A 13,133-nucleotide genomic window follows, 5' to 3' on the forward strand; every position below is an offset into this window, starting at 1 on the left:
AATAAATGAATCAAATATATTTTCAGAATTGTAAAATTTGCAGTTCATATCTGTAGATTAATTTAAAAAAAAACAATTTAATTTTCACAATTTTTCGTCTTGCTAAAAATGATCAACCATTCTTGTTTGTAATAATATATCTAACTTCACATCTAAATTTTACCTTTATGTCATATCACAACAACAGGGATTAAGGAGGAGTACATCCTAAAAATTAACTACAAGATGTGACATTTTAAATTATTGCTAAAAATATAATGGGGGAATACATCAATAGCTGAAATTTACATTCTATTAATAGACTTAATTACCTCTGTACTATCCTTTATAAATAAAATAAACAAATTCATTGTTGAAATACAATATATTCATAGTTTGAAAAAGTGTAAAAATGAAATAAAATATAAAGGAAATTCATGGTTGCAAACATATATATATATGGTATTATATTCACATTTCTGAAAATTTTGTGTTTTAAAGGTTTTCTGATCTTAAAACAATCAATCAGTTAAAGAAAAAAGGCTTTGTTCATTGTTGATTACAAAAGCAAAAACGATAAAACCTAATTTTATAATATGAGCTATAACTTTTACCGAATGAATATATTTTACAACCATAAACTGTCCATAGATAAATGAAAATTTGTGATTTAAAAAATGTTTACTTGGTGAATACCAGAAAAATTGTTCAAATTAATAATATTCTTTTTTGGCAACTTTTTGTCCTCTTCTACAGATTTTTTATGAGAGAGATAACACAGCAAAAGGATTTTTAAAAACTGGTATCAACTAAGTGCAATGGAATTATTGGTAGAGTTCATGACCAACAGAACAAATATAATCATTGCTTAAACAACAGAAGTAGTTGGTCTGTTGGTCAAACACACTTTTATCGCTCAAGACCACTATGCATTGTTGTATTGTTATACCAATCAAAAGAATATTTGAAAATTTGCAATATAGCAATCAAATATAAACAACTAGACATCAATAAGTTTGTGTCTTCTTGCACTTTAACATACTAAATATTTAAAAAAAAAAAAATAAGAAACTTTTTGAAAAAATGATAAAAACAAAACTTTTACATGGTATATCACTCAACACCATATTTTTGTTCTGTAGTGAATTGTACTATGAGTATATCACTGCAATTTGTTTTCTTCAAATCTAAAACTATCTATGTGTACTGTGTAAAATGTATTCGTGTTCTAAAATTCCTGAAAAAAAGAATCTAATCAACTGCAATAAAAACCATGTGTTGTACCCAGTACCTGGATAAGTTCCTCTGACTGATTGCATTAAAAATGATTCAACATTAGTGTAAGTTTTTATAATATTTTGTTTGTACATTTTCACTGTGACTCATCCCTTCTAATAGTATGTCACCATATATACTTATCAACTTACCATTGCTATTTTGCTACATTAACCATGACATGTGTAATATTGCCACAAACAAACAAAAATGCTCCCAAATAACATACACTTTCATTAAAGTACCTCTTTTTCTTGCTTTTTCTCATTTATTAATTTCTAAAACAATTTACATAATAAATTATACAATTCTACCTGAACTAAAATTATATTCTATTTCAGAACCACAATTTACTAAAATGTTTATTATAACACAATTTCAGTTTGAAATTCATCCCTACAAACTGATAGCTAGCATGTAAAATATGCTACATTTGTAGCTTATAATTATTGCTTAGTTGAAATTTATGAAACTTATGGTGGCCATTTTTGTTGGTACAGGAAGCTGGATTTCCTGATGAGAACCATGACATTGGGCAGGAAAACTACACCTTTCCAAAGCAGGGTTCGAACAAATAACCTCAGTGTTGATAAGCTACTGGTTGCTTAAACCTCTTTTTTTTTCATTTTGCGCTTTCCCTCTTTTATTGTGACCCTGAACATTGCCAATTTCTAAATTTATCACTTGGCAATTTCTGTATGTTTATAAAACTACATTCAAACACCATAAAGCATGGTATTATTATTGTAATATAGAACATAAAAAGTAAAAATAAATCACTACTGAATAATTTTATTAGAAAAATACTAGAAATCAAAATATCACACCAAAAAGATTTTGAACCAAAAAAAAATTAAGAGATTTGAACAAAAATAATTTGTATATCACATATCACAAAGTTGCTAAAAAAAAATTTCACACTATTATTGCAAACTGCTCATTTCTCCTTTATATGCTTTTTGACATTATAGTGGTTTGATCTAATCTTTTCTCTACTGTTTGTTTGAATAAGTCGACAACCCCATTTCAATTTTATTACAGTAATATCAAATTTCAAATTTAAACTAACGAATGCTTATGTTTTCTTCAAAAAAGCATAGCAGATTTATACAGCATTATTAACTTTTAAAATCATATTTTGCACTTTTGAGGTTATGATGAACAAATGGCTGTCACAACGACAGCAAACCGGATTTATTAACATTTATTTGTGTCCTGGCAATATCACAAGAACCATTACTGATGAATGGTGAAAGTGAAAATCGTCAATATCAAATTTGACCTCCATTTTGTCATCAGTATCAACATACTAAAATTTGAAAAGCTTAGATTGAATGGTTCATCAGAGTAAAAGCAACAACGTGAATGGAAACGCCATTTTACAGTCTTTCAAGAACCATAACTCCTGAACGGTAAAAGTCAAAATCATCATTATTGAACTTGACCTCTATTTTGTCATCAGTAACAACATATAAAAATTTTAAAAGCTTTGGTTGAATAGTTCATGAGAAAATGCACGGACACGACTGGAAACACCATTTTTCAATCTTTCAAGAACCATATCTCCTGAACAGTAAAAGTCAAAATCGTCATTATTGAAATTGACCTCCATTTTGTCATCAGTAACAACATATTAAAATTAGGGAAGCTTTGGTAGAACAGTTCATGCGTAATAGCACGGACACGACTGGACACTCCATTTTTCAATCTTTCAAGAACCATAACTCCTGAACGGGAAAAGTCAAAATCAACATTATTGAACTTGACCTTCATTTAGTTGTCAGTAACAACATATTAAAATTTTAAAAGCTTTGGTTGAACGGTTCATGAGTTAATGCACGGACAACATTTGATTGTCGCCCGACCGCCCGCCCGCTGTACATCCCCAATTCAATAACCGACATTTTTGTCACAAAAATCCGGTTAAAAATACTGATATCGTGACAAACACCTGACATTTGACAGGATTTTTATCAATATTATAATTTTTTTTTATAATTAACATTCACGCTTAATGATAGGAGTCCAAATGAAAAATTAAATCTGAGCAGTATCTACAAACTATCTATGTACTGTCTTATGTATTTATACTAAAAACAGATTCAATAAAATAAAAAAATACTAAAAGATTTTCACTCCATCATCGTAAATACTACTTTTTTACCTCAGGATTTTTATGCTTTGCCGTAAACTATAGTGAACATGTAAATATTTCAAAACAATTTTGTAACAATCAAAAAAGTTTTAGTATTACATAATTTTCAATGAAAGAGTAAGGTAAGATTTATGAGAACAAAGAGATGATTTTATATTCAGAACTGATATTTACTTCTTGGTGTTAAAGAAGAATAGAACACAACACTACACATACATATATACATGCAATCTTCATGCAATGATTTACTTTGTACATTGTATGAAATATCTATTTAATTTTTTGATAAACTGTTCATCTGTTAATTTATACAACCAATGAATTGCAGTTGAAAATATCAGATTTTTTTCCTTTCTTTAAATTGTATGATTTAAAGTGTCTATTGAGTTTCATGGGTTGGTAAGCAAATCAAACTGCCCTTTGTGTATTTAACAATTAAATTTCTTTAAATATTAAGATTTTACTGTTAAAAACTCAACATCTTCAGATAGTATGGTAGAAACACAAGCACTTATAGTTATTCCCTTTGATTTTTTCCTTATAAATTTTTTACAGTGATTTTTTTACAACAATATTTTGTGTCACTCTTTCACTCCTTTGGTGCAAACATTTGTTTTACCAATTTAGATAAACTCTTTTATAGGCTGTTTTAAAACAGACTTGTTTTCTTCATCATTTTCCTATTAATAAAATTACATTTTCAAAAGCAAACCAGATCGAATATTAAATCAAGTATGTAAAGAGCAGTTGAGTGTAACTTGTTAAAATGGGCTACTGTTGATTAAATTGCTATAAATTACATCTGACGTCCTCAATTTATGCAAAGTCCATTTTGGTTTTACAGATTTACACACCTTGAACAGTTGCATTCAAACAATGATTAATTTTTTTAATCTCCAAATTGGTGGACCAATATGTAATTTTTTAAACTCGAGTAAACCTCAGATAACTGCATGAAAAGCTCTTAAAAATTCTTTTAAACCAACATAACTTCTCTATCCTGTCCTAAATATTAAACCATATTATATCATTTTCATGTACAGATATATAAATTATGTTCAAAACCAAGAATAAAATATACTGATATCATAAAAATAACTTTACGTACTGTTGCCACTCTAGCTTCCAATTTTTCTTCGTTATCATTCATTCTATTTTTGAGATGAGAAATTCTAGCATCTAAGTCTGTCATTCCTCGAGTTGTACTGTCTTTTGATTCTGCTATTGTCTGTCTCATTTCTCGACGCATCTGTCAAAAATTTTTTTTTTCATCATTTGTTGATATTTTTGAAGAAGAAAAAAATACTTTTTTTATTAAGCTATTTCTTGAAGTGTTTACTTTAAATCTGGTTAGTGAAACACAGTTAGTAATATAGATTCATTTTAACAATTTATCAATTTTACTAAAAATTCCTCTAAAATGGCTTAAACATCTTTACTGAGGTTTCTAAGATGATAGTTGTTTGTATGTCTTGAATTTTATCTTGCAATTTTTCATCCTAATATAAAAAAAGATGTGGCAAAATTGCAAATGAAACAACTCTCAAAAAGAGACCAAACGACACAGAAATTAACAGCTCTAGATAGGTCACTGTATAAGTCTGCAATAAGCTATCCATTTTAAATCTGTGCTGTTACCTTTTCATTCATAGTATGAAATGACTGGGTTACACCACCTATAGCTTGCTGTAGAGTTGAGGTAGCAATCTGTAATTTTTCGTTCATTTGTGACAAACTTTCACTGATATTTTTTGTATTTGTTTTTCTGAAAGAAAAAAATAATGAATTATAAGAATCTTTCGTTGTAACAACATTTAGACATTTGACAAGCGACAGTCAACATTAAAAAAGGATGAATCGGTGCTAAACTTATTCTAGTTCTTATCAAGAAAAATATAGTCATTAATTCTTCCATACTTCCTTTTAAATAGCTCTCTTTAGAATTCAAAATGAACTATTTGCAAAAATATTATTTTAGACATTATGTTTAATAGAAAACATTTTACAACAAAAATTCTGAAAACTATGGCAGTCTTATTCTGAAAATTGTACTGGCAATTTCAATCCTGAAATCTATACTGGCACATTCTAATTCTGAAAAAAAACTGAACTAGCACAGTCTAATTCAGAAAACTAAACCTGCACACTAATCTCATTCTGAAACTATATTGCCTGGCACAGTTTCATTCTGAAAACTTTTCTCGCCGAGTTGAAAACCCATCAGTGACCTTCAGCTGCTATCTACTCTTTGGTCGGGTTGCTGTCTCTTTGACATATTCCCCATTTCCATTCTTAATATTATCATGGCACAGTGATAGTCTCATTCTGAAAACTATAATGACAGTCACATTTTGAAAACTATAATGACAGTCACATTCTGAAAACTATAATGTCAGTCACAATCTGAAACTATACTGGCAAAGTCTAATTCCGAAACTGTAATGACTCATTCTCATACATACCTCTGTGTAATTTCAGCACTCATTAGTTTTTCAAACTGTCTTTTATTTTCTAATGTTTGCTTTTCTATGATTGATATTGATTCATCTAATTTGGTTATTGTTTCTTTTGATTTCAATTTTTCAGCCTGAAAAGAAGGAAATTAAGTTTAGAAATATGAACTAGAGGCTTAAAGAGCCTGTGTCGCTCACCTTGGTCTATGTGAATATTAAACAAAGGAAGCAGATGGATTCATGACAAAATTGTGTTTTGGTGATGGTGATGTGTTTGTACATCTTACTTTACTGAACATTATTGCTGCTTACAATGATCTCTATCTATAATGAACTTGGCCCAGTAGTTTCAGTGGAAAATGTTAGTAAAAATTTACAAATTTTATGAAAATTGTTAAAAATTGACTATAAAGGACAATATCTCCTTAGGGGTCAATTGACCATTTTGGTCATGTTGACTTATTTGTAAATCTTACTTTGCTGAACATTATTATCTCTATCTATAATAATATTCAAGATAATAACCAAAAACAGCAAAATTTCCTTAAAATTACCAATTCAGGGGCAGCAACCCAACAACGGGTTGTCCGATTCATCTGAAAATTTCAGGGCAGATAGATCTTGACCTGATGAACAATTTTATCCATGTCAGATTTGCTCTAAATGCTTTGGTTTTTGAGTTATAAGCCAAAAACTTCATTTTAACCCATTGTTCTATTTTTAGCCATGGCAGCCATCTTGGTTGATTGGCCGGGTCACCGGACACATTTTTTAAAATAGATACCACAATGATGATTGTGGCCAAGATTGGTTAAATTTGGCCCAGTAGTTTCAGAGGAGAAGATTTTTGTAAAAGTTAACGACGACGGACGATTGACACAAAGTGATAGGAAAAGCTCATTTGGCCCTTTGAGCCAGGTGAGCTAAAAATGGGGGGAATTAAAATTTTCTTACTAATCTGAAACAAGTAGCTACTTAAATTTTCTGGCACTTGGTTATGAACAGCTGTCTCAAGTGATCTCTACTTTTTGTACTAGTTAAATTGATTTAGGTCATATCCCAGAAGAGAAAGTATGATCTTATAACCAACCTTGAAATTAAAGAAAACAGTTTATAAGACCAGACCAAAAACAACACACATACTTATGCTGTAAATACCCATACTTTTCTTTATACCATACATAGTTTTCTCGTTTGAATTGTTTTACATTATCATTTCTGGGCCTTTTATAGCTGACTATGTGGTATGGGCTTTGCTAATTGTTGAAGGCTGTACAGTGACCTATAGTTGTTGATTTCTGTGTCAGTTGGTCTGTTGTGGAGAGTTGTCTCATTGGCAATCATACTACATCTTCTTTTTTATATGAAGCTGTCATCAAAATGTTTAAGACGGAATAAAGCAAAATAGTTTGAAGAGGACATAAAAAGTGGATCCCAAATCTTAAGTTATATCCAGCTTTGTCAGCAGGGGACTGAACATTGTTACATATTCTAAGCTGCTAGGCGACCATTACCTTTAAAGATTCTTTTAAGTCAATATTGAGTTCATCATGTGCATGTTTTATAGCTTGCCATTTTCTGTCAGTCTCTTCTCTTGTTGATCTTTCATATTCTCTTCTTTGTATCTGTTCTTGTTGTATTAACTGCAAACAAATCATTAAATTGTTAATACACAAATAGGTCTTATAATCTGCTTTGCAGCAAAAGCATTAGTTATCATTGTACTACTGTCATTTAGTAATCAGTATTATCCATATAAGGGAGTTGTTCTTTTGTGAATATGACCCTAAGTGAGATTTTCTCTCCATCCCCCTCCCTCCCCCTACTATTTTAGATGAAAGAGTAAGGGTTTTGTACTTATGAAACTGGTTTTAACATTGGGTAATTATGTGTTTTAACTATGCCACCTAAGGATATGCCTGTCTAATGACAAAAATTTCATAACTCTTTTTAGGTTTTTATATCCAAGAGTGTTTTTTCATTAAAGACTTTGTTGTTGTGGCACAGATTTGTGGAAGTATCAGTTAACTATTTATATGTCTTTTTGTTTTGTTTAGTTGAGCAATTTGGTGCCGAATTATTTATATATAACCAATATCACTTTTCTCTGAAATACAGAGAAAATGATAAGAACAATCTTAATTTTCTAAGTCCTTACTCTTTCTAAATTTAAATATCTGTCTTGCATTTCTTCTCTCATTTTGATTTCTTTAGATAAAAGTTTTTTATTAACATCTTCCACAGTGTCTGCTACTTTTGAAGTGAGGGTCATTCTTTCAGCAGCAGATAAATGCTCTTTTTCTCGTAATAACATGTCTACTGTGTGCATGCTTTCTTCTCTTTTTCTACTGGCATCATTTAATTGCTGCTGTAGCTCATGTACTCTGTTCACAAATAATTATAAAAAAAAGAAAATATATATACAAATACTGCAAAAAAAAAAAAATGCAAACCTTTTTTATTATAATTAATTATAAAATGCTAAAAATGCAAGATTAATAATTACCATTTGGGAAAACCTGTTTGCAAATTATGCTATTTGAAATCCCTAATGGAAGTTTTTATGTCTATTCTGTAGCAAATTACGAAAAATGAAAACATTGAAATATTTTTCTGAATTTAGAGAATCAGGTTAATTCTGCTACAGTACAATTGAAATAATATCAAAAGAGAAAACAAAACGAAAAAATTACAGACACTCATCTTTGTTTTGTGTTATTGTGTTGCTGCCTTTAGGCATATACCCCACCCAACATGTCCTTTTTATCAGTATAATAAATAAAATTTTATTTTTTTTCCACATTTTATAACATACATCCTTTTCTTGTTTTCTTCCCTAAATTTAATCATAATTCTACAATTGACATTCACTGTATTTTTGCCTGTTTAATTTCTAACTTCATGCTTAACTTCATTATTCATTTAAAGATAAATTTTATTGTATAATTTTTGTAAATGCAATAATACAGATTATAATGTGATAATAATTATTGCAATTATAGGTAAAGCTGCATAGAAATAAATGCGTCAGATTTCAAAGTTCTTGTCATTGCAATTCTCACCCATTCATATCATTCACAATAATTTCCAAATTCACTGTTATTACCTTTGAGATAGTGTGGTTTCTAAATTTCTCCTCTCAGTAATTTCTATGTCATGTTTAGCTCTAAGATCAACTAGCACCTCTCTTAGCTCGGACAATCTGTAACACAGAAGAACAAATAACAACTTATCAAACAAAATGTGACCAGATCATTCATTTATTCATAAATCAAAGAATCTGTTATTTGTCAAGGGAGGTAACTTTTGAAAAACAAGGGGAGATAGTTTATCAGACCTTTACACCCATATCAACCCATTTTCACCGTTTTTTTGTTGAATTAAAAAGTTTCTACCTTCAAAACAGAACAGTTAATTTGACTATGAATTTGCCTAACTTTTAATTATTTCATTGCAGTTGACTTTTTTCAAGAAGCTTTGTTACAATAGTAGTAAATGTAGGTGTATTTTATAAGTTTATTACCTGGTTTCTACCTGTCCCCGTAACTGTGTTGTCTGATGTTCTGTTTGACTTTGTACAGTTGACTGTTTACGTAAATTGTCAAGCTTAAAAATAAAATATCTATAGTTAATCCTAAGTGTACAATAGAGGACTAAATATATTCAAGATACCAAAAGGTATCATTTTTTAAAATACATAGTTTTTCAAATTAGTCAAAATAATTCTCCTCTTTAAAAGCCGTCTTGAAATGATACCAAATATCTTAATGAACTTTTTACCATTCATATACACTGTTAAATGTTGTTGGCATACATTTTTCTGGAAATAACAAAAAACAATTCATACAAAAGAAAAGTGCATACTCAATAAAATATGATTTTATTTCAGTGGCAAACTGTTACATCCTTCCTATTATGTTTCCTTTGCCAAGGTGTCTTCATTGTGTGGTAAAAAAATCACCTCAACAAAGGCAAACTTGACACCGTGAGTGATGGCAAAATACTAGTGTAATGCAACAAAAAGTCACATTTAGGTAACATGACACAATTTTCTTAGTGTGAATAGAAATACTAGAATGACACACAGAGATCTTCCAAATGAAGAATTTTGAAACGTTCAGAAAATTTTAGAAATAAGAAGTCTGTCACTTATTGCAAATAATTAAAATGTTCTTGAAGAATTATCCTGTAAATAGCCTCATACAAATGAACAAATATTTGACCACAATGAAAACACTGTGCTGTGAACCCCTGAACAAGTTGATGTGGCCATATTTGTTGCACAGATTCAATATCATCTTTAAAAAGAACATGCAAAACTATGTACAGTGCACCCTTGAAAAAATGTTGGCATATATAACTTTTAAATTAGTGCATGATAAACAATCAGCTTTATTGTGTGATGAACCTACTTACCCTCTATAAAAAAAACAAATATATATAAATGAAATGTTGTATCAAAAGTGGAAGTTGCAGTATTAATTTTTTTTACGTTTCTTAAAAAACACCAGAAAAATTTGGTTTAAGTGAAAGCTAACATTTCAGAATGAACTATCTGATAAACTGTTTTTTTTACTGTAAATAAAAACATGAAGGAATACTTATTTCATTAGCTTGAAAAATATGTTTTGTTATCTACACTATAGCATGGGAGTAACAGAAATAACAGTAAGGCTAACATATATAACAGAGCACTAAAAACATCTAGTAAGTAAATTTTGATAATATCTTAATGTTCAGATATAAGTATTGAAACATATGTTCATAGAAATAATATAAATGTTACTTATGAATTTTGTATACTCTATCAAAAGAAAGAGAAGGGCATAGAAGTTTATAAAATATAATAATTTTAAGGTATGGGACAAATAATGGGAGGAAAATATCCTATATCTAATTTTCTGGTTAACAATTTAAACAATATCTAATGAAGGTTTGAAATCTACTTCTCTAGAGCTAATTACCTCTTCTGTCTGCATGCAATAATTATAATGTTATCATGATTAGGAAGAAAGATAGACTTAGATAGTACCACTAACATCCAATATATGTTCGACTTAGATAGTATGACTAACATCAAATATATGTCTGACTTAGATAGTATGACTAACACCAAATATATGTCCAACTTGATAATAAAACTAATATCAAATATATGTCCGACTTCGATAGTATAACTAACATCAAATATATGATCTTTGTATTTAAAAGTAGATGGGTTTAATGTATACGAGACAAGAGCAAAATACAACTAACATAAAAACATGTCCGACTTGATAGTAAAACTCTTAATTCTATGTAAAAAGGCCACTATCTGGTATGGCTGTTGCTCATTGTTGAAAGCTGACAATGAACTCTAGTCAGTGATTTCATCCTTTGCTTTCTGATGCATATACAGTTGACAAATTGGCAATCATACCACAGTCCTGTATTTTCATAAGAAACGCCTAACAAATTAATAGGTTATGGACTTTCAAATTATTTTGGCCTAAAGCAGTACTGGTGGGAATTGGTGAAATGCATATCTGCCATGGTTGGGTGTTGTTAATGTTATTAGGTGGGCTGGTGTTGATATATAATGTTATGTGACTTCATATTTGTCTTTTAAAAAAAATAGTCTTGACTTATTTGATGTAAATAAACAGATTTCAATCTTTAGTAAGTGATAAAAGATGTTCTACAATTGTTGTCCATGTTTTCTTAAGTTTTCTACAATTGATGTCCATGTTTTCAGAAATTTTACAATTAGAACTAACATAAACAACTGATGATAGGAGATAACTCTGTTTCAAGAATAGTTCACTCTAGATAAATCTTGTACAAAATAAAGCTATGTTCAGTAAATCATGAAAAGTAGCTTAGTTATATTCATGACTTACAAAATCAGTAAGATTTAATTACCTGCAATCTATTGTCGTCTTCTAGTTTCTTTGACTTATTTTTGAGGTCTGTTGACACTGTAGCAAAAGTGTTAGTATGCTGCTCCACTCTCATTTTTAAATTTCTGATGTCGTCTGCCATTTGTAATGTTACCCGTTCTAATTGTGCTTTTGATTGCAAAACTTCATCTAAATCTGTCCGCACATCCTGTAATCTGAAAATATGCATTCATGGTATACAAAATGGTATAAAAATAACGCAGGATATTATTGCAATGATATGTTTGGGTATGCCATTTTAGCCTCTCTTGTCTTTGCTTATAATCATATTTCGAAGTTTTTTTTTTTTTTTAATTTTTTTTTACTTTTTGAAATCTGACTTTCATTAGAACAACAGATTTCTAAATAATTCTGCAATTATCACCAAACATTATTCCTTCCTTAAATGTAAACAATTATATTTCATAGGGAGCATTGTTTTCATAACTGAATATAGCATTTAGTTCTGAAATGAAGACTACGGGGGCAATTTTTATCATGAGCTCAATGATACAATTTTTTTTTTAAGTGAAACCAATATTTGACTATGTTTCTTTAGTGAAATATATTCATTATGCAAAATATATCAATATGCATTCAGAAATGTTACTCCAAAGTAAATTTTTAAGGAGTTATAAATAACAGGTTACCTTGAGGACTGAACATCTTTTTTGGTGACCAGTTCTTGTTGACTACTTTTAACTGCCTGTTCCACACCTTTCGTATGATTAACAAGTGAACTTAATGCCAACCGCTCATCGTCAAGTTTGTGTTCAGCTTCTTTTATTCTAGAACCTAGATGCTGAATAAGTTCATTACTGACTGTGATAGCATTTTCAATATTTCTTCTTGCACTTTGTTCTTCACGAAGCATATCGTCATTATGTCGGGTCGTCCCTTTAAGGTCACCTTGAAGTCTTAGCACCTCTTCTAACAAAGCACGATTTGATTTTTCAGACACTGCAACTCGCATTTCTAACTGTCTAATTCTTTCTTCTGGTTCCATGTCTGAATTATTTCTTATTATTGGACTAGCTTTTCTTTTAAAAACAGGAACCAGTTGTCCATCCATGTGTCTAGGTGATATGTCAGGTAAAGATGGATACTTGCTTTGGAACTGTACTGGTGGCCTACAAAGAAATTTTTTTTAAATAACAATAGAATAATGAAATGAAAAACAAGGTACATTTTCAGTACAATTTAAAAAAAAAAAAAACAAAAAAAAAACTGATTGTCTGTCTTTGCAGTTTATTCAGTCCTCGTCCAAACTTAGAAAAAGACAATTTAGATATACTGTTTTTGCAGCTTATTGATTTATTCAGAAGGGGAAAAATACATACATATAGGCACAAT

The 13,133-nt window shown here is 29.7% G+C and overlaps 1 protein-coding gene across 4 annotated transcripts in view; it reads right to left on the reverse strand.

The window, feature by feature from the left end:
• The window catches only part of LOC143045319 (uncharacterized), a 37,302-nt gene that overhangs the window by 5,606 nt on the left and 18,563 nt on the right, over window positions 1–13,133 (reverse strand). For all 4 annotated transcript variants that reach the window (XM_076217757.1, XM_076217754.1, XM_076217755.1 and 1 more), the window contains 9 exons: window positions 12,431–12,910; window positions 11,764–11,956; window positions 9,386–9,468; window positions 8,969–9,064; window positions 8,021–8,246; window positions 7,377–7,505; window positions 5,872–5,996; window positions 5,048–5,174; window positions 4,518–4,658 (listed from right to left, as the gene is read on the reverse strand). In XM_076217757.1, the coding sequence (XP_076073872.1) occupies window positions 4,518–4,658; window positions 5,048–5,174; window positions 5,872–5,996; window positions 7,377–7,505; window positions 8,021–8,246; window positions 8,969–9,064; window positions 9,386–9,468; window positions 11,764–11,956; window positions 12,431–12,910 (1,600 nt within the window). The remainder of the gene's footprint in view (window positions 1–4,517; window positions 4,659–5,047; window positions 5,175–5,871; window positions 5,997–7,376; window positions 7,506–8,020; window positions 8,247–8,968; window positions 9,065–9,385; window positions 9,469–11,763; window positions 11,957–12,430; window positions 12,911–13,133) is intronic.

Source organism: Mytilus galloprovincialis, chromosome 9 (genome assembly GCF_965363235.1).
Source record: "Mytilus galloprovincialis chromosome 9, xbMytGall1.hap1.1, whole genome shotgun sequence".
Lineage (NCBI taxonomy): Eukaryota > Metazoa > Mollusca > Bivalvia > Mytilida > Mytilidae > Mytilus > Mytilus galloprovincialis.